General features: G+C 37.9%; 2 protein-coding genes across 2 annotated transcripts in view; both read left to right on the forward strand.

Annotated features, from left to right (window-relative positions):
* LOC141509174 (uncharacterized) overlaps positions 1-23,183 on the forward strand; it is a 1,085,709-nt gene that overhangs the window by 296,437 nt on the left and 766,089 nt on the right. The window lies entirely within an intron of this gene.
* LOC141510268 (immunoglobulin superfamily member 1-like) lies at positions 17,968-20,184 on the forward strand. The gene is made up of 5 exons (XM_074220245.1): positions 17,968-17,980; positions 18,178-18,477; positions 19,251-19,538; positions 19,921-20,028; positions 20,153-20,184. The coding sequence occupies exons 1-5, from the start codon at positions 17,968-17,970 to the stop codon at positions 20,182-20,184; spliced, it is 741 nt and encodes a 246-aa protein (XP_074076346.1).

A 23,183-nucleotide genomic window follows, 5' to 3' on the forward strand; every position in this document is an offset into this window, starting at 1 on the left:
TGCAAAAATCCTAAATAAAATCTTAGCAAACAATTACAACAAGTCATCACTATGATAATGCATTATGATCAAGTAGGATTTATTCCAGGAATGCAGGGCTGGTTCACTATTAGGAAAACTGTTAGTATACTCAATTATATCAACAACAAACCTCTCAGAAATCATATGATCATATCAATAGATGCTGAAAAAGATTATGACAAAATACAGCATCCATTCCTATTAAAAACACTAGAGCGTGTAGGAATAAATGGACTGTTCCTTAGAATAATTAGCAGTATCTATCTGAAACCATCAACAAGCATTATATTCAATGGGGAGAGGCTAGAGGCATTCCCAAAAAATCAGGGGTGAAACAAGGGAGCCCATTATCACCACTACTATTCAATATTGTATTAGAAATGTTAGCATCAGCAATTAGAGAAGAAAAAGAAATTAAAGGAATTAGAATTGGGAAGGAAGAGACAAAACTCTCACTCTTTGCAGATGACATGATGGTCTACCTAGAGAATCCCAAGAAATCATCTAAAAAACTACTGGAAACAATTAGCAATTTTAGCAAAGTTGCAGGTTATAAAATAAACCCTCATAAATCTTCAACTTCTCTATATATGTCTAGCAAGAAACAGCAGGAACAGATAGAAAGAGAAATCCCATTCAAAGTAACCTCAGACAATATAAAATATTTGGGAGTCTGTTTGCCAAGACAGACTCAGAATCTTTTTGAAAACATTTATAAAACACTTCTCCCACAAATTAAATTAGATTTAAATAACTGGGCAAATATCAAGTGCTCGTGGATAGGGAGAGCTAATATAATAAAATGACAATTCTACCAAAACTAAACTATCTGTTTAGTGCCCTACCAATCAAAATTCCAAAAAATTACTTTAACGAGTTAGAAAAAATTATAAGTAAATTCATATGGAGAAATAAAAAGTAAAGAATTGCCAGGAGCTTAATGAAAAAAAGTGCAAAAGGAGGTGGCTTAGCCCTACCCGATCTAAAATTATATTATAAAGCATCAGTAATCAAAACTGTTCGGTATTGGCTAAGAAATAGAGTGGTGAACCAGTGGAATAGACTAGGTGTAAAAGCAGGTGAGGATTATAGAAATCTGCTGTTTGATAAACCCAAAGAGTCTGGCCACTGGTATAAAAACTCCATCTTAGATAAAAATTCCTGGAATAATTGAAAGTTAGTATGGAAGAAACTTAGATTAGATCAACACCTCACACCCTTTACCAAGATAAGATCCAAATTGTTATAGGACACAGACATAAAAAACAATACTATAAGGAAATTAGAAGATCAAGGACTAGTCTACCTGTCAGATCTATGGAAAGGGGAGCAGTTTATGACTAAGGAAGAGTAGGATAACATCACCAAAAACCAATTAGATGATTTTGATTACATTAAATTAAAAAGCTTTTGAACAGATAAAACCAATGTAACCAAGATCAAAAGAAATGTACTATATTGGAAAACAATCTTTACAACTAATGATTCTGACAAAGGACTCATTTCTAAAATATGCAGAGAACTGAGTCATATTTTTTAAAACAAATAGCCATTCCCCAATTGACAAATGGTCAAAGGATATGCATAAGCAATTTATAGATGAGTAGATCAAAGCAATCCATAGCCAGATGAAAAAATGCTCTAAATCATTAATTATTAGAGAAATGCAAATTAAAGCTTCTCTGAGGTACCACCTCACACCTCTCAGATTGGCCAGTATGACCCAGAAGGATAATGATCATTGTTGGAAGGGATGTGGGAAATCTGGGACACTATTACACTGTTGGTGGAGCTGTGAATTCATCCAACCCTTCTGGAGAGCTATTTGGAACTATGCCCAAAGGGCAACAAAAATGTGTATACCCTTTGACCCAGCAATGCCACTACTGGGTCTATACCCCGAAGAGATGAAGGAAAAGGGTAAAAACATTACTTGTACAAAAATATTTGTAGCAGCCCTGTTTGTGGTGGCAAAGAATTGGAAATCCAGTAAATGTCCTTCAATTGCGGAATGGCTTAGCAAACTGTGGTATATGTATGTCATGGAACACTATTGTTCTATTAGAAACCAGGAGGGATGGGATTTCAGGGAAACGTGGAGGGATTTGCATGAACTGATGCTGAGTGAGATGAGCAGAACCAGAAAAACACTGTACACCCTTACAGCAACATGGGAGTGATGTTCAGCCTTGAAGGACTTGCTCATTCCATCAGTGTAATAATCGGGAACAATTTTAGGCTGTCTGCAAAGGAGAGCACTATCTGTATCCAGATAAGGAGCTGTGGAGTTTGAACAAAGAGCAAGGATTATTCCCTTTAATTTAGGAAAAAATACAGATAGCTTATTGTCTGATCTTGTTACCTCTTAGACTTCTCTTCTCTTTAAGGATATGATTTCTCTCTCATCACACCCAATTTGGATCAAGGTACAACATGGAAACAAAGTAAAGACTGACAGAATGCTTTCTGTGGGGGGGGTGGGGGGAGGGAAGCAAGATTGGGGGGAAATTGTAAAACTCAAATAATATCTTTAATAAAAATAAATTAAAAAAAGAAATATAGAGTGGTGGATCAGTGGAATAGACTAGGTGTAATAGTAGCAAATGATTATAGTAATCTACTGTTTCATAAACCCAGAGTCCAGCTATTGGGATAAAAATTCTCTGTAAATACTGTTGGGAAAATCGGAAGTTAGTATGGAACAAACTTAGATTAGACCAACACCTCACACCCTATACCAAGATAAGATCAAAATTGATACAGGATTTAGACATAAAAACATTATTATAAGCAGCCTTGAAGATCAAGGAGTAGTTTATTTGTCAGATCTATGGCAAGGGAAGCAGTTTATGACCAAAGAAGAGATGGGGAATATCATTAAAAACAAATGAGATAATTTTGATTACATTAAATTCAAAAGCTTTTGCACAGATAAAACCACAGATGAGGAGATCAAAGCAAGCCATAATCTTATAAAAAATTGCTCTAAGTCATTACTTATCAGAGAAATGCAAATTAAAGCTTCCCTGAGATGCCACCTCATACCTCTCAGACTGGCCAATATGACCAGAAAAGATAAACAAACATTGTTGGACAGCTTGTGGGAAATCTGGCACACTATTACATTGTTGGTGGAGTTGTGAACTCATCCTATATTCATGGAGAGCAATTTGCAACTACATCCCAAGGGAAAGAAAAATGTGCATACGCTTTGACTCAGCAATAACACTACTGGGTCTATACCCTGAAGAGATGATCAAAAAGGGTAATTTGTACAAAAATATTCGTAGCAGCCCTGTTTGTGGTGGCAAAGAACTGGAAATCATGTAAATGTCCTTTAATTGGGGAATGACTTAGCAATTGTGGTATATGTATGTCATGGAACACTATTGTTCTATTAGAAACCAGGAGGGGAATTCAGGGAAGCCTGGAGGGATCTGCATGAACTGATACTGAGTGAGATGAGGAGAACCTGAAAAACACTGTATACCCTAACAGCAACATCAGTCTTGATGGAATTGCTCATTCCATGAGTGCTCCAATCACTGACAATTTGGGGCTGTCTGTAATGGAGAATAACATCTTTATCCAGAGAGAAAGGACTCTGGAGGTTTTAACAAAGACTAAGGACTATTACCTTTAATTTAGAAAAAAAAAGCTACTGATATTGCACTGTTTGTTCTTGCTATCTGTTATACTTTATCTTTCTTCCTTAAGGATATGATTTGTCTCTCATGACATTCAATTTGGATCAGTGTATACCATGGAAGCAATGTAAAGACTGACATTGCTTTCTGTGGGGTTTGTGGGGGGAGGGAAGTAAGATTAAGGGAATAATAGTAAAACTCAAAAGTGATAAAATTTTAATAATTCAGAAAAAAGAAAAAGGAAATGATTCAATTTAGTCCTTTTCACTATTGTTTTTTAAGAAATGATTAGTAGGCTGCTTTCCGAAAAATCTGGTTAGACTTACATGACCTGACGCAAAATGGAGAGAATAGAACTAGGAAAAATATTGTATACAATAATAGCAATGATGCCTAACTTAATATCGTAGATATTCTCATCAATTCAAAGATCCAAGAATATTCTCAAGGATTTTTGATAATAAAATTATATCACATTCCTGAGAAAAAGAAAAGTAATAGATTATGAATGCAGATCAAAGCAAACTGATTTTAAATTTCTTATTTTTTCATTTACTCTTTTGGACTGTTTTTTTTTCAGAACATAACTTATAAAAAATGTTGTTTATAATTGCACAGTAATGACCTATATCAAATTTCTTGCCTTCTCAGTTTTAAGGAAATAGGGAAGAAGAGATGGAATTTAGATAAAATTCGTAAGTGCATTTTTCATATTATATGCAATTAAAAATGAATATTAAAAAATAAAATATAAATTTTAATGAAATTTTTTAAACAAATATCACCAAAGTCCCTTTCAATATCTCTAGCATTCACCCTTCAAAGAGTGAGCTCATAAATCAACATATTTTAAAAAAAAACATAAATGAATCCTCATATTAAAAATTTTAGATAATAAGTATAATGTACCCATTCAAGAACCTTTTTGCCAAATAGTGATACATACACTGAGATTGTAGTGTGTTATCATCTCTCTTCTTTGGAGCTCCACTGTTTCTTTTCATCATTCACTTTTAAGTGTTTTGGGAATGTTCTTTCCATTTGCATCATTTTATATGTTATAACTATTATCATGAAACAGACTGAAACATGAAAAAATAAAGTAAAAAATTTACACTTAGATTTGCCTTTTGACATCATCCATTCATTTTCTAGAGATTGAAAGCATTTTTCATCATGAGTCATTTGAAATTATTTTGGTCATTGTACTTCAGAGAATAATCCAGTTAGTCTAGGTAAATCTTCATACCCTATTGCTGTATACAATGTTCTGGTAGTGCTCACTTCTCTTTGTATCAGTTCAAATAAGTATTTCTAATCTTGCTGAAAGGATTCTTTCTTGTTATTTCTCATAGCACAATAACATCTCACTATAATAATATCCAACAATTGTTCAGTCATTCCCCAATTGATGAAGATCCCCAATTTCTAATTCTTTGCAACCACAAAAAGAGTTTCTATGTTTTCAAATAAGTAAATCTGTTTCCTTTTTTTTTCCTCCTCTGGTTATAGACCTTTTAGTGACATTTCTATCTTAACGTTTTGGAAAAGATTTGTAGCCCTTTTTCCATAGTTCCATATTGATCTCCAAGAGGGTCAGTTTAAAAAAGTTCCCCACTTTTCCCCCACATCACTCTGATATTTGTCATTTTCCTTTTCTGTATAAGTCAATATAATGTGTGGCAAAGTACAGATTTTTTAAAATTGTATTTCTCTAATGGTTAATCAAAATTGTTCTAGAATTTTAGAAATTGTTAGTGTTTTAGAATAGTGTTTTAGAGTTTTTTTTTTTAAAAGCATTTGCTTTTTACTCCACATTATTACAATAGCCATGTTGCAAAAATAATTTCCCCCACAATAGTGTTTCCTTTAAAAATGACTTTTGATAGTTTTATGTAGTCTGAAAATTGATTATTCATAATCTTTGATTACCTTTTGAAGAATAACTTGTATTTTGATAAATCTGAGTCATTTATATATATATATATATATATATATATATATATTTGAGTAATGAGTTCTTTATCAGTGACATTTGCTATCAATTTTTTCACCATATTGCTTCTTTCTAATATCGGTGGCATCGCTTTTGTTCACATAAAACTTTGCTCATTTAAAATAATCAAAATTATTCATTTTCTATCTCAATATTGTTTTTGTAAGTTGATGCATTTTTTTTATCTGATTCTTGCTCACCTCATTTGGAATTTTCTTAACAAAGATAAGTGACTGGTTTACTATATTCTTCTCTAGCTCTTTTTATGGGTGAGATAATGTAGCAAATAAGATTTAATATTTCCCCATAGTTGGACAGCTCATAAGTGTTTGAGGCCAGATTTCCCTTAGGTCCCCTTGCCTCCACAGCTAGTGCTTTATCCACTGAACCACCCAGCAGTCCATGATGCCTTCTATCTCTTGTTTGATCATAAATTCTAGCATTACCATGGATCTGACAGGTAAATTATTCCAGGTTCCCCTAATTTGCTTATGATATCATTCTTTATGGCTAAATATGTCCCCATTTTGTTCCTTTTTTTGCCGATTTAAACATAGATTCTATCAAACTGTTTTATAGTTTTCCTAGAAATTATTACTAAATTGTTAGTTTCTATTCTAAAAGTTTGAATGCTTTGGTTTTTCAACTTTAGTTTATTATGGCAATTTAGTACTGTGTGTTAGGTACTAATCTGTTCCACTTAGCCACTAGTCTTTTGATTTGCCAGGCAAGATTTTTTCTCTTATGATTCCTAATCTGATGTGGTTTGACCACTTAGTTTTACATATTTTTGTTTAATTACTTCATTATTCTTGAATTTTTGTTCTTCCAGAAGAATGTTACCATAGTTTTTTTTAATTCAATAAAACAATTATTTTTTAACTTTCTATGGCATGGAACAAGTAAATTTATTGAAGTATAGTGTTTATTTTTACTATGTTAGCCTAGCCATGATCACTTAATATTTTTTCAGTTGATTTGTGTAAAAATATTTTGTATTTGAATTCATGTAGTTCCTAGGTTTGTCTTGGCAGGTAGATTCTCACTTATTTTATATAATTAATCTACAGTTATTTTAAATGGAATTAATTCTTTCTATTTCTTGTTGTTGGACATTGCTGATAACAAATAGAAATGCTAATGATTTAGGTGGGTTCATTTTGTATCCTGCAACTTTGCCAGAGTTATTAATTATTTAAAATAGCTTTTTAGTTAATTCCCTAGGATTCTTTACTTAACAGCATATGATCTGCAAAGGATAGTTTCTTTTCATTGCCTATTCTAAGACCTTCAGTGTCTTTCTCTTCTCTTATTGCTATAGTTAGTGTTTCTTTTTTTTTAAATTTATTTAGTCCAATGGGGTTAAATGAGTTGTCTAAGGTCATACAGTTAGTCAATTGTTAAGTGCCTGAGGTCATATTTGAACTCAGATCCTCCTGACTCCAGGCCTGTGCTCTATCTACTGAACCACCTAGTTGCCTCCATATAGTTAGCATTTCTAGTACAATAATGAATGATAGTAATAAAAAGGGTCATTTTTTTTCCTCTCATTTCATTTTATTTATTTTTTTTAGGTTTTTGCAAGGCAGTGGGGTAAAGTGGCTTCCCAAAGTCCATGCAGCTAGGCAATTATTAAATGTTTGAGACTGGACTCAAACTCAGGTACTCCTGACTCCAGAGCCAGTGCTCTATCCACTGTGACACCTAGCCGCCACTTTGTTTTCACTCTTGATCTCATTGGGAAGGCTGCTTGCTCCTCTCCATTAGAGATAAGGATTGATGATAGTTTTAGATAGATACAACTTAACCCTTTGTAAGGGAAAAAATTCCATTTTTCTTTATTCTCTGTGTTTTAAATGCATGAGATTGTTGAATTGTCCTTCATTTTCTGTCAGAGAACGAACTATGTAGTCTGAATGCAGAGAAAATCATATATTATTCACTTTTTAAATTTTGTGTTCTTTTGCCTTCACATTATTCTTTTTTCCCTTTTGCTCTGATTCTTCTTTCACAACATGACAAATTTGTAAATACATTTAACATGATTCTACATATGTAACCTATATCAAATACTTGTTCTCTTGGGGAATGGTTGAAAGAAATAGAAAGAGGGAAAAATGTAGAACTTAAAATCTTCCAAAAATTGAATCCTGAAAATTATCTTTGTATGTAATTGAAAAAAAAACCAAACCCTCCCCCCCAAAAGCCATTTCTGCTTCTATTTATACATTGATATGATTTCAGTTGGATTGGTTATTGATATGATCAATTATACTGATAGTTTCCCAAATATTGAACTTGTCCTACATTCTTGAGATAAATTCCATATGGTCATAGTATTTGGTTATTTTTTGTCATATTTATATTATCTCCTTGCTAATATTTCATTTAAATTTTTACAATAATATTCCTTAAGAAAATTGGCATATAATGTTATTTTTCTCTTTTTACTCTCTGATTTCAGATTTGAAACCAAGTGTTTGTCTTAAACTTGAAAGGACTCCTTTCTTCTGTGTTTTTCCCAAAATATTGATATTGTATTGGAATTAATTATTCTTTAATATTTGGTGGATTTGACTTCTATATATCTGATTGGGTGATTTTTACAGCTTTTCAGTTTCTTTTTATTAAGATGATGTTATTTAAGCGTTCTGTTTCCTTTTTTCTAATTTTGGATAATTTATATTTTTACTAATGTTTATCGATTTCAATTAGATTGTTAGATTTATTGAGATATAATTGGGCCCTTGATATATAATTGGGACCTTAATAAGTACTTTAATTTTATGTTTAGTGCTAGTGAATTGATGGTTTCATTTTGATACTGGTCATTGGGTTTTCTTCTTTCTTTTTCATCAACCAATGAGTTATGTATTTTGTTGAAAATTTTTTCATTAAAGTTAGCTTCTAGTTTTATTTATGTGCTGAATGTTTTCTTACTTTCAACTTTAATAGTGTTTCCTTTTATTTTCAAGAAGCCTAACTTAAGTATTTATCTGGCTATTTTTTAATTTGCTCTTTTTTTAGTTTTTTTAAAGTTGCATTCTCAAATCATTGCACTTTTCCCCCTTTATTTTATGAAGGGATACCATCAGAGATATAAAATTTCCCCAAAGTAATTCCTTGGCTGCATTCCACATATTTCAATATGTTGTCTTATTTAAATTTAGTTGCTTTGTCTAAAATCATGATTATACCCCTCCCTTTAGTTATTCATTTTTACTTAAAGTGAAGCATAAATGATTCTGCTCTAGACTCCTACCTCTCCTCTGCCTTTCTTCTTCCTGTGTGTTTCTTGCAACCAATCAATCAATCAATTCTAATTTTTGTCCATTCTTTGGTTCACCCATTTTATGGGTGTGTTCTCTCCCTTATTAACTCACAGTTATGGTGACTGTCTATTGCCCTCCATTCTATTTCCTCTTTGCTTATTCTCTCTCTCTCTCTCTCTCTCTCTCTCTCTCTCTCTCTCTCTCTCTCTCTCTCTCTCTCTCCTTTCCCTATCATCTTTTAAAGTCTGTTTTTTGCTTCTTACTAGTACCAACCTTACTAGTACCAACCCTAATCCACCCTCCCTTTCATTTACCTTTCTTCTCTTATCTCTCTGTACTATCATTTTCCTGAAGGACAGCATAGATTTTCATGAGCAAATGAATTCATATGTTAGTCCTACTTTCATTTCACACAGTCATTCCCCATGAAAGTGAGGTTCAGTCCTTGGCCCTCACATCTCTATTTCACCCTTCCCTGAAAAGGTTATTTTTTCCTTCCCTCTTTGCATGAGATAATTTACCCTCATTCATCTTTTGCTTCTACTTAGTCATAGTGCAAATCTTTTTTGTTGTCCCTTCCTCTTTTAAATCATCTCATCATAGTCATCTCACACTTTGAACTTCTATTTATGTGTACTCTTTGAATGTGCCATAAAGTTTTAAATCTCATTCTTGATACATTTTTTTTTCTAAAACAAATCACTTCTTCAAAAGAAGAGAATAAAATAACACTGATTATTGAAAGGATTGTAGATTATATCTATATCTGTCTGCCTGTCTGTCTATCTAGCTAGCTATCTACTTTGATATTGTTATCAGATTTTGTCAACTAGTGTAAAAATTCTGAAAAATAATTTGGGCCCATGCAAATGATGTGATCCAATATCAATAATATTTGACTCAGATACATCAGAACATATTCAGATTGAGGGAATTGGTGAAAAGAGAAGAACATAAAAGTACCAGATTATTTGTAGGAACAATTTTGTTATGAATGAATTTGAAATAAGGAAGAAAGTTTGGTCCATTATTGTTGCCGTATCTTACTATGATATAACAATGTCTATGATGACTTCAGAGAAACATGAATATGTGCTCAACTGAATGCAAGAAGAACCACCAAAAATTAAAGTGAAAGTGACATAATGACAAGGAATGAACATAGTTCTTGAGAGATATGAGAAAACATCCTACCCCACTGTTCTGCACAAAGGAACTTCATGGGTCTGGTACACTGAATATATTTTCAGAGTTTTTAATATGTTGATTGGGTTTTCTCCTTTTTTCTTCTCCTTTTGTTTTCTTTATTTCCTTTGACATTATTATTGATTTTACTGCTAGATGCTCTCTGCTCAGGATATGCCACAGGTACATGCAAGAAATTCTGATAGTATTCAAACATTAAACACCATATAATAATCAATATTAAAAATAAAAGATACCAAGGATTTCTCAGTCTTTTACTATCCAGGCTTCTTGTATCCATTTCTTCTGTCTATACTCATATAGAATGACTTTCCATTTTCTAAGACTGAGTAAATCACTTAAATTCTCTCTGTCAGAATTTTCGCATCTGTTTAATAAGGAATTGGAATAGATTGGCCCTGAATTTTCTTCTATCAATGGATCTCTGATCTCTGATGTTATGACTTACTCAGATCACACTTCATGAAATATTTTACATTTTATCTACATTCTTCTTATAGGATTCCACTTACCAGTGAACAGAGTCCTTTTTGTGGGGCCTAACATAGGCATAGTCCAGTACGTGAGTTTTCAAAACCACTCTTCTACATGCAGTGACGGACTCAACTCTGTTTATGGGTGCTGTCTCACCACATCATTTACATCACAAACTATCTATTCGCTAAAATAACCAGATCATCAGATGAAAATTGAGTGTTATGTAAAATACATACATATATATATATATATATATATATATATATATATATTTGGACAAACACATATATGTTTATATATATGGACAGATATATATTCACATACATAAATGTATATGGACACTTGTCATATATACAGAAACATGGCTCTTTAAATTTATATGCATAAGCATATAGAGGCATATTTATATATATAATACAAATACACTCATAAATTTACATGTTTATATGGATATAACTATGTATGTGTATCTATGTATTACTAAATATACAAATATATGCATATATTAGTAATAAATATACACAAAGAGTATACAAATACAAATAAATCTATACAACTTAGTATATATACACACTTGGACACACATAAATTTGGGTGTGCATTTCTTTGGGTCATCTGCCATATTTGTAATACGCTCCATCCTCACATCTACATCACATTATCCCTCCATGAATTTGAGACCCTACTCACACACCGTCCCTCTGACTCAAAGCTGTAAGAACCCATCTGCCTCAATTTATCTTCTATTGATTCCTTATATCTAATTATTCTGCACAAACATACATCTGTGCACACCTTGTCTCACCTGACAATGGATGCTTCTTCCCAACCAGCCAGTCTATGATCCCCAGCAGTTGGGTTAGAGCATGGCCAACATTGGATCCTTAATAAATATTTGATCATTATGCAACATGCAGCATCAGTGACTATCTGAACTGCCATCACACATAGGTTCTCATCCCACTTTTTCTTCCACAGGCAAAAAAATTGAGTTAAAAAAATCTCACTTTTTCCTAAAGTGAAGGACTAACTAACTCTTACCCTATGTCTATACTCAGGACTCAGAGTCATTGGCTACCCAGGTTACACCTATTTAATCACCAGATTCTCTTTTATCATGCTCATCAGTTACAACTAAATTCCCTCCTGGAACTCAGCCATCTCCTCCCTCCTTTAATTTCTGTTTTTTTGGAATAATCTTCTGTTACCAACAAGTTTCCATTGCATAAAGGACTTTGTCTTTCCACCCAAATAACAGAGATGTATGTTTGAATATAGTTTTGTCTTCCCTACTAAAGTGAAAGCTCTATGAGGGCATTCTCATTTCTGTTTGTCTCTGTACTCTAGGCACCTAACATAGGACAGGTCACCAAGTAGTAGCTGAATAAATAATCATTGAGTTTTAGGTGGATCTTGTCTAGGAAGGAGACTGTGGCCTAGTTGAGCTCTGGGCCAGTGAGGTGACATTTGAAACAGCTCAGGACGGACAGTTGCTGTTCTAAAGGTTTCCTGAGATGTCCTGGTCAAGAGACAACATTAAGCATAGGCAGGATGTCTTGGCAAGGTGTAATAAGAACAGGCAAAATGATGGTCATTCCTGGGCCAAAAGGAGCCATCACTGTGATGACTGAGTCATTATAATGCCTGGGGATCAAGTATCCCAAATATGGTAAAATATTCCTATTACTACAGGGTAAAAGAGTCTTGTTTTCAGTTGATGTAGAGCTTGAAAGATTAGACTTCAAAATCCTGCCTTAGAAATTTAATAACTGTGATAGCCTGGGAAAGTAACTTAGCCATTGACTAAGACATTTTTCTCATCAGTAAAAGGGCACAATATAGAGCCTACCTCCCATGTTCATGTAGGCATCAAATAAAATGAAAATTTCAAATTATATTGCAAACCTGAATGTGTCACAGAAATGCTCGTTATTGTATTTCATGCTACTTTCCCCAAGCCAAAGCCAGAGCCAGAGCTCAGGTACAGCGGGTGCTCATAATGCACTTAAGTCAAGGCCTGGTCAATACTGAAGGATTGGGGTGTGACCTTTCTTCACAGTCTGGGTCCTTTCAGGGTGGAGCTTTCATAGGAACCCAGGCATAGCGAGACAACTCTTGGTATTGCCATCCTGGTCCCCTGTTGTACCAGATACTCATTTGGGGTCCTGGTACTTGCCAGGCTAGACTAATTAAAATATTTTATTTCTTTATTTAATGTTCAAATGTATTAAGTTGACAAGAACAATATCAATAGTCCGGAGTTCACCGTTTTTCTCTCTCTCTCCCACTTTTCCCTCCCCCCCTTCCCCATGGCAGCAAGGATTCTGTTAATATACATGTAAAATCATTCTGCTAATGAAGAATTAGAACAAAAGGGATAAACTTAAAGAAATGGAAAAAAAAAGAAAAAATACAATGTTATGAAGCAAAAATAGTAAGCTTTGGATGGCATTTAGTCTGCACAGTTCTTACTCTGGATGTGGATGGTGTTTTCCATCTCAAGTCTTTTAGAATTGTCCCTGATCCCTTATCTACTCTTGTCTACCCAACTGTTCATCACATCATGTGGACAACATTCTTCTAGTTTTGCTCACTTCACTCAGCAACAGATCATGTAAATCTTTCTAGGATTTTCTAAAATTCACCCATTTATGAATTCTTACAGTATAATAAAATGCCATCGCATTCTTAAACCACAATTCAGTAATTCATCTATTGAATGGTATCCCCTAAATTTCCAATTTTATGCCATCAGAAAAGAACTGCTATGAATATTTTTGTACATTTTGTACTTTTTCCCTTTTTAATGATCTCTCTAGGTACAGATCTAGTAATGTTATATTCCCTGGATCAAAAGGTGTGGAGAGTTTTATTGCCCTTTGGTAAAAGTTCAAGTTACCAACGTAAGGGATGATGAACCCCATCAGATCAATGCCTTCAAAGACAATGGCCCCTCTTTCATCACTATAAGATCGGAAATTGTGGGGCTTGGCTTTTGGAGGTGTAAGGCAGTAGGTCCAGTGACCACATCCTGGGGCAGCCTCCAGTCCTGAAGTATATCACCCTCATATAGTTGTGACCAGGCAGCACAGGTCAGAATTGTAACCCCACCATGGGCTCCACCGTTACTTTCCTGCTCTCCATTGGTGAGTATTCTGGGTCAGGTCTGGGGAGGATGAGACATTGTGACATGGCCCATAGCTGACTGATGCTGAAGGACAGAGAGGAAGGCTTAGAAGGAGACAGACTCTTCCTGGCTAGAGCAGGACCCCATGGACTCCTCAATGGACTTGTCCATTATATTCGGACCACAGCAGAAATGGAGGTTCAGTGGCTTTGACAAGAGCTGGGGAGGGGTCAACATGACCTGAATGGGAGTCATCTATAATGTGAATTTCTCTTCCAGGCCTGGGTTTGGACTGGGCAACTTGGGCAAAGACGGGTGAGTGCTTCCCCAAAGATCCCACCATTCTCTATCCTTTGCTTATTCTATATTAACAAAGAAATCCACTCTCAAAATAAGCAGGGAGTGAAACAGAGGACTTTATTATCAACAGATGAGAAGACTCAGGCAAAGTCTTCAGAATTTGGTGGTGAAAGAGACACCAGGGTTAAAGAAATCCCTTGGAGTCTGACCTCCTTTTCCTTTTCAGATACTTTTCCAAGGCCCACCCTCTGGGCTGTCCCAAGTCCTGTGATCCCCCAGGGAGCAGATGTGACTCTCAGGTGCCAGGGCCGACTGGGGTCTGACAGAATCCAGCTATGGGTGGATGGAGAGCTCAAAGAGGAGAGAAATGCATCCTGGGAGCCGACAGAGTTTATTCTCCAGAATGTGAGTGCCTTGAGAGATGCAAGAAGCTACTGCTGCCGTTCCAGACAGAAGTCCTTGTGGTCAGAGCTCAGTGATCCCCTGAATCTGGTGGTGATGACAGGTGAGGAACTTCTGCTTTGAAACCTTCCCTGGTGGGATGGAGACCAATGCTGAGAAATTAACCCCAAATTTCTCTCTTAGACAGTCAGCTACAAGTGGGAAAGCTCTCAAGCATTATTTCCCCCCACCACCCCTACCTCCCCAGGCTTTGGGAATTTCATGTTCTGGAAACCATTTCCTCCCACTCTGTTAAGAAGAGGGCAGGTATACCATGAATTTTCTTTTAGAAATGAGTAAATTGAGGCCTGCAGAGGAGGTAAGGGGACTTGAGCAAGTCAATGAATTCTTTAATTTCTCAGTCAGAATTTGAACCCATGTCTCCCACCCTCAAACCCAGGGAACTTTCCCCATCTGGGCCATGGCTTCTGGCGACTCAGTCAAGAGAGGTGAACAGCTCTACCCTTAGATAATTCCCAGCACCTTTGGGAGAAGGGAGACTCAGCTTTCTATGAGAAAGCTTTCTCTATATCAACTTTTCTTGTCTTCTCTCAGGCCCAAATTAGCAACATTCAGCCTATCCAGCTGTGTCTCCCCTAGTTCCCTTCTGCCCTCAATACATTTCCATCAGTCTGGACAGATGACAACTTTCCCGCCCATCATGTCCCACCATGTGGCTTTGTTCATACAGTTCCCCTACTTGTGATGCCTTTTCCACCTTTGTTCATCACTTTCCTATACCTCCCTAAAGCCCATCTCAGATACTGGTTGCTCCAGGATACTGGTCCTGCCTGTATCAGGGGACAATGACCTGGCCTCTGGCACTCCCAGTGTGCTGCCTTCCTTTCTCTCATTCTCCTATGCTGGTAATGGGGCCCTTCCTACCAGTCTAGGCACTATCTGTCTGGCCTGGGTTAAAAAGCAGCTTACTGAAGGGGGAAGGAGTCTGAGATGGGGAGCTTGAGTCAGGAGAACAAATATCCTGCCCCCAAGTCCTGGCTGTGTGACTGTGAACCAGTACTTGGCATCCTATGGACCTTGGTATCTTTCCCTATGATATGAAACTTGTGGACTATATCATTCAATGAAGTCATTTAAACTCAACCCCCCATGTCTCTTGGGACTAAGAGTTCCCTGGGGGCAGTAAGGGCATAATCTTCCTAAAATTTGGGGTTCCCTATTACTGATCAAAAGGCACCTGACAGGTGGGTGACCAGTGAGGTCAGGAGAACCTGAGAAAGTCTAATTCTTTACAGACCAGTTCAGAGGGAGCCCCGATTGTCTTCTACTAGTCTGGCTTACCCATGAATACTCACAGTTCTTCTGGGTGGGGCAGGCCAGGGAAGTGGCAACACAGAGTAGTGTGGTGACCTGTGTTTGGAACCACGGCATCTGTCTAACCACCCACCCATGATGTTATGGGGATGGCAGAGCTTTGCCAACCTCAGAGCCTAAGAGAAAGGCATGAATTAGCCTGTGAGGTTACATCAGGATCCTGCTTGGTCCTACACCTTCATTCTGTAGGGGCTGCACTGGACACTGGAGGAGCAGAGAAGAGGGACTGGTCAAGGAGGGCAACTCCTCTGTCCATGTCTCTTCCTCCTGTCACTTTCTGGTTTCAGAGTCTTTCTGGACCAGAACATCTTTCTGACACCGGTGCAGGAACTCCCATTACCTAGGCAAAAACAGGACTGAGCAAGGGGTCTGGGCAGGAGCCTCCAGCCACCTTGCCCTTCTCAGCTCTGTTTCAGAGGTTTATTGGAGGGGATTGGGGTGAGACATCAGATCCCTAACTTTCTTCCTTCCTCCTTCTACAGGAGACCTCCCCAAACCTTCCATTGGAGTCAAACCTGATTCTCCAGTACTGAAAGGGAGAACAGTGACCATCTGGTGCCAAGTCTCATCCCAAGACCCCTCTCAGGACTACAATTTTACTCTTCTAGAGGCCAAGAGCCTGGAGCCTTTGTGGACACAGAACCCTGGAGGGACCCGGGCTGATTTCTCACTTCTGTCTGTGAGCCCTGAAGATTCTGGGAGTTACAGCTGTATTTACTACAGGAAGGCATTCCCACATACAGGGTCACATCCCAGCCAGGCCTTGGAGCTGACTGTGTCTGGTGAATTGAGATAGGAACCCCAAGTCCCTTATTCCATCATCCATTTCATAGACCATAGGGATATGGATAAAGTAGAGAATCCTGGGAATTCTGTAAAGATAATTTGAGAGAGGCTGGAGGAGACCCTGAGCCCTTCTGCTGTTCTACATGGGCTTAGGACTCCAGGATATTGGAAGTGTTCCCAGCTCATGGCAGATCCCAGAAAAGAAAGTTTGAACAGAACCAAATTTGTTATTTCCCCTCTCACTACAGTATTAGGGGAGGAGGGGCTCCAAACAACATTTGATGTTACTCTCTGCTGTCCTTTTTCCTTCAGGGAAATTCCCCAAGCCCACTCTTGGGGTCCAACCTGGTCTCATGATGCCCCAAGGATCCAACATCACTCTCTGGTGCTCAAGGCCCAAGTTGTCTGCCCTTGGAGAGGTGACTTTCATTCTGTGGAAGGTTGGGACCCAGGAGTCCTTACAGCACCAGACCTCAACAGATCTCTGGACCAGTTTCCTCCTCCCATCTGTGAGACCTGAGGACACTGGGAACTACAGCTGTAATTACTGGGAAAGGATACACTCTTTTAGAGGATCCGAGCCCAGTGATGTCCTGGAGCTGGTGGTTCTAGGTGAGAGTGTGTGGGGGAGGTGGGCCCAGAATAACCGAGTTTGACTACTTGCTCTGCCCAGAAAGGTACCTCATATAGACAAAGACATGATAACTACACAACCAGCTCTGACCTAGGACCTGTAGGGATCCTGAGGTCTTGGAAAACATGAGGCATTTTTTTCTGGGCTACAATGTTGGGTAGAAAGGTGATGGTGGGGACTGAGTTTGGTGTTAAGAGAAGAGTCATGGAAAAGGGGCTTTGAAGTGGCCTTGGGGGCTAAAGACCAAAACTCTCCCATTACTAATGATCAAAGCAAAGTTCAGAAAGAAATGAGTTGTGCAGGGTCACACTACAAGTGAGAGACAGATCCTAGAGATGAGCCTGAGTCATTTCTCTCCTGGATCTTGATCCTAGTCCTGCTTTAGGTTGAGCTCTGAGCCAGTCTATGATCAACCAGATGAAGAGGGAGAGGCTGTGATATTCCTGTCTCTTCTCTGAACTGCCAGCTGCAGAGACTAGAGGCTGGGGGAGTTCCCTGGCATGGAAAAGTCTCCTTAGATTGCTAGGAGCTACAGCCAGAAAAATACAAAAGATCTTCTGGTCAAATCTTTCAGTTACAGAGGAGAGAACTGAGGCTCATGAGCAGCCATGGTGCACAGTGCACAAAATAAAGGTTTATTTTGAGTTCAAATCCAGCCTCAGACTAGTTGTATGATCCTGGACAAGTTACTTACCTGTGTTTGCCCTAATTTCCTCATTTGTATAATGAGCAGGAGAGGTAAGAGGGAAACTCCTCTAGTATTTCTGCAAGAAAACCCCAAATGAAGAGCTGGATATGACTGAAAAGAAACTGAACTACCAAACTGAGATTCAGACAGGAGCAATAAATGCACCAAGGTCACACCTGGACGCTGGGCAGAGTGGACCCTTGACACAGGTGTCCTGACTCCCAGACCTGTGTTCTTTCTCTTGCAGGATCTCTCCCCAGACCTTTCCTCTCAGCCCTCCCAGGTCTCATAGTGGAGCCTGGGACACATGTGACTCTCCAGTGCCGGCGGCCCCCTCCAACATTCCCCAGTGCTGTGACATTCTCTCTCCTGAAGGATGGGACCCCACTGCCTCTATATAAGCAGAACTCAGTTGGGACTTCAGCTGACTTTGCCCTCTTCTCTGTGAGGGCCCAGGATGTTGGTAACTACAGTTGTGCCTACTATGTAAAGATGGCACCATACCAGCTGTCTGAGTCCAGTGATGTCCTAGAGATTTGGGTGACAGGTAAGGGTGAGTCCAGGTCTCCAAGGTCTAAAGTGCAGCATAGGGACACAAGTCTGAGAGGGAGCCCAGGAATTCAGAGAGAAGGTTTATTATTCTGGCATCTTTTGACCATTATGAGGTAGAGATTGCGGTAAGGACTGACTGTCCCTTAGGAAGGGAACAACACAAATGGAAGGATGGACCAGTTAATGATTGCTCCTAACTCAAGGGACAAACATAGAAGGAAGAAATATCTCCCTGTTTCTAGCAGGACCAAGAGACCATCTGAGGATTAACATCCATGCTTTTCCAGGGAAGGAGAATTAGGGAAAGAAATATTGGTGTCTCTCCCTCATTCTTCAGGAAGAGCATGACACCATGACAAGCATGTGAATTGGATTTGAGGGAGGTTTGGGAGGGGGTGTGCTAAGTTCCAAGTTTAGTGCTCCTCTCCAGAGCAGTCTTGGTCCAATGGTCACTTTTGAGTTAGGAAGATAGGAGATGGTCCTGATTGTGAGGCAATTAAGATTAAGTGACTTGCTCAAGGTCACCCAGTGAGAGTTAAGAGTCTGAGCCTGGATTTGAACTCAGGTCCTCCTGATTCTAGGGCCCATTCTCTTTCCACTGCACTATCTAGCTCCCCTAAGGGGAAGGAATAACCAAAAAGTCAAAGGAAGTGAGAGCAGAAGATCAGATCCTATCTCATCAACCTCCTGAGTCTTGTTTTCGCACCCTCTCATTACAACTGGGGAAGGACCCTTGAAGATCTCTGGTCTCTATTTTGTGTTTTTCAGATGCACTTTCCAAACCTTCCCTGTCAGCCTGGCCTGTATCAGAGGTGACCTCTGGGGCCAATGTAACCCTTGTGTGTCAGGGACCTTCATGGGCAACTGGATTTCTTCTGTTCAAGTTGGGGAATGAGAAAATTCTGCTGAGCATGCGTACATCTGAAGATGGAACCCAGTTCTTTCTGACACATGTGACCCCCAATCACTCTGGCAATTATATTTGTAGCTACCAACTCAGTCTGAATGGAAGATCCTGGTCACTAAACAGTGATCCCCTGCAGCTCATAGTGAGAGGTGAGGGGGGAAGCCCACTGGACCCAATGGACTTTTGGAGCAAGGAAATTAAATTAAAACCTTGAGTGGCTTAAAAACACAGCATGAGAATCAACAGATACTTTCACACTGTCCTCCACCTCACATAAGCTGGCATGAAAGCTTTCCCTCCAAATGTTCCTTGTGACTCAAATATTTTGATCTTGGAATTTCTGGGATTTCCAGACCTCATTGCAAGGAAAACCAACCATCAACAGCTTCTATGTCAAACTGTTAGATGGTAGTGGTGTTAAGAGCTTGGGCAGAGAGATAAGAGTAGAAAATACAGGCAGCATTTTAGGAAAAATGTGAGGATCCCCTAAAGATATGATTTATGAAACTTTTTCTCTCTTTCCCATCACAGGTTCAATGCCCTGTAATATCCTCATTATCACCCTCAGTTGTATTTCCTTCTTCTTCCTCCTCTGCGTTCTCTTGAGGATTTTCCTCTGCCAAGAATCCATCCCTCCATGTAAGACAGAGTTTAATCCCTTCCTATCTTGAAGAACAGGAAGGAGTAAAATTTGGAATTCCTATTTTTTCCTTTGATATCTTCCCTAAGCTTGTTCTTTCCCTTTTCATATCTCCTCCATTAGGGTGCTTACAAGGAGACAGTCCTAGGAGGTAAGGAGACTCAGCTCCTCCTTCCACAATCCCCTATTCCTTTCCATGCAGCCTTGGAGTCTCTTCACTGGACAGAGGTTTCTGGTGAGGAAATGATGTTCCAAGATCCTGACAGGGTGAACTCTATCCCTTATTTCTCATTTCTTCCCTCTCCCCCCCTACCTCAGGAGTCATTGTTGCCTTTGCCTGACCCAATTCCCTGAAGCTCCCATAGAGGAAGCTTTGCGTAAGTTATCTTGTCAGGAAGGGGATAATACATCAGGGAGAGGGGATTAGAGAGGGGAGTCTTCATCCTGAAAGCTGTGAAAATGATGCAACCTTCCTTCTACTTCAGATACAGAAGTGGAAAAGAAGAGATCAAGGCCACCATCGGTGAGTTAGCCCCATACTTTCCTCCATTTGGAGGATTTGTTACTTGACCCTAATTTTTCTTGACAAGCTCTATGTTCAAAGTTTAAAATCTTAAATCTTGCTGGGCAGATAGGTGGTGCAGTGGATAGAGCAGCAGCTCTGTATTCAGGACCTGAGTTCAGATCCAGCCTCAGACATTTGATAATTACCTAGTTGTGTGACCTTGCAAAGACCAAAAACATAACTTTATTTCTTACTTATTTTTTTTCTTATCACATAATGCAGAACCTCTGAACTGGGGATCCCTTAACTTAGTGAAATGATTTGTTAAATATTTCAATCATTGTACAACAGTGCCATTCATTTCCTTTATAATCCCATAATGTTCATTTCATGTAATTAAGGAATACAACTGAGAAGGCAATCTTGACTTTCACTAGACAACCTGCCAAACTTTTCATGACTAGTAAAAAGATTAAGAACTCCTCTAAACACACTCACTCTTTCTCCAATATTGAAATTCTCCTTTAGATTGCTGTGGCTGAAGACCCCCAGGGAGTGACCTACACTCAGCTGAACATAGCAACCTTGAATAAGAGGAAAATCGACCCCAAGAAGACACCCAAGAACCCATCCCCTATGCCACTGTGTCCTTGAATTAATGGTTTTGACATCTTTCACAAAGGAATTCTCTCCCTTTTCTACTCTCTTTTCTTCTTCTCTCCCTCAACCTCCATTACTAGAGAGCAAATGCTCTGTGTTCTTCCTTTTGAACTTTCTTCTTTTCTCTCCTCTGTTTTTCAAAAGAATGAATAAATGCCCTCCTTTTTCTAGCATTACTATTATTGTTAACATTACCTCTTCTTCAACCAATTAAAAAGCAAGACCTTTTACAAAATAAATAAATAAACTAAATGAAAACGAATTGAGATGGTTTTCCTGTCTAAAAAATGTCTCTTTATTATTTCTCAGGTAAGACTTGGCCACCAAGCTTCCTCAGAGGTCTACTAAAGGCCAGATTACTGATTGCATTGTTCCAAGTTCTTGAGATTTTCAAAGTTACTTTTGTTTATGATATTGTTATCCTTGTATAATTCTCCTGGTTCTTCTTTCTTCACATTTTCCACTCCATCAGTTCATATTAGTCAGGATTCTCTGATATCATTTCAGTCACATTTTCATGTAATGCAATATCATTTTATGATTTTAGCTTATCCCAGTAGGTACAGTTATTTCTCAGTTGTCTAAAGGCCAATCTAGGCCTTCTCTTTAGTTTCCTGCTTTTCTATAAATTGTTTTGCAGGACAACCTCCCATATTTTGTTTGTTGGTAGGAAATCCCAGAGGCTTAACATGGCACTTATTATACAACATGGTAGAAATGTAATAAATTGCTATTTCTCTGGGACAACTCACATGTAATGTGACAAAAGCATTAAACAAAATGCACAATACAGTAGCTTCAACTGCAAGTGATTCATATCTAGCCACTAGACTCAGCTGACTCTGGAGGAGAAAGTTAGACTGGTGGCTTAGGACAGCACTCCTTTACTCAAATCCAATTCATGTTCTTGTCATGGCATGACCTCCCTAACCTCAGTTTTTCTTCATGGATGAATGAAAAACATCATCATCATCATCATCATCACCTTTATTTGCATGTGTATATTATATATATATATATATATATATTTATGTTTGTATATGTGTCTATTTGTTTCTGTCTATATCTATGTATCTACATATCTACCTGCCTCAAAATTTATCTTCTCTGTATCAGGGAGTTGATAAAAGGTTTCATCATCAGTTCTCATGATATTTGGATGGTCACTTTGCTAATCAGTGTTCTTAAAGCTTACAAAGATATTTTCATTAAGTGATCTTGCCATTATATAAATTGCTTCCCCAGTTCTGTTCCTTTTATTCTTAATCAGTTTTTTTAAGAAATTGAAATTATTTAATTTTGTATTATTTTAGGAGTTTAAATTGTTTAATTCCATTTTCTTCATTCTGTATCCATTCATACAAGGATTTCCATGGGGTTTTTTTTGAGACATCTATTTTTTCATTTTGATAGCACAATAATACCCATCACATTCATTTTCACTTCTTCAGAAATTACTCTAATTTATCTTCTTCTAGGATTTTTTTCAAATGGAAAAAAGAAATTGTTCCCATTTATTGGATTTACAAACACAGAGCGAGATTCCCATCAATAGAAAAGAGTCAAGAATCACAGTTTGCTTGAACTATTCTGAAGGTTTACCTAATTACACTCATTTATTTATTTATTTTATTTTTTGCAAGGCAGGGGGGTTAAGTGACTTATCCAAGGTCACACAGCTAGGCAATTATTAAGTGTCTGAGACCAGATTTGAGCTCAGGTATTCCTGACTCCAAGGTCAGTGCTCTATCCACTGTGCCACCTAGCTGCCCTTTACACTCGTTTATTTTCAAGGCAGAAAAATGACTTGTTTCATCATCTGTGACAATGGCCAAAATCTGTATCTCAAGTATCCAAAGTGAAGAAGAGAAGGGCTGGTACTTTGAAGTTAGGGCATCATTTCTTTCATCTTCTTCATAACTTTAGCAAAAGTGAAAAATGGCTGTTGGTGCTTCTTCTTGACTAAAGTCCTCTAGAAGACATTGTCCC

This window comes from Macrotis lagotis, chromosome 1 (genome assembly GCF_037893015.1).
Source record: "Macrotis lagotis isolate mMagLag1 chromosome 1, bilby.v1.9.chrom.fasta, whole genome shotgun sequence".
NCBI lineage: Eukaryota > Metazoa > Chordata > Mammalia > Peramelemorphia > Peramelidae > Macrotis > Macrotis lagotis.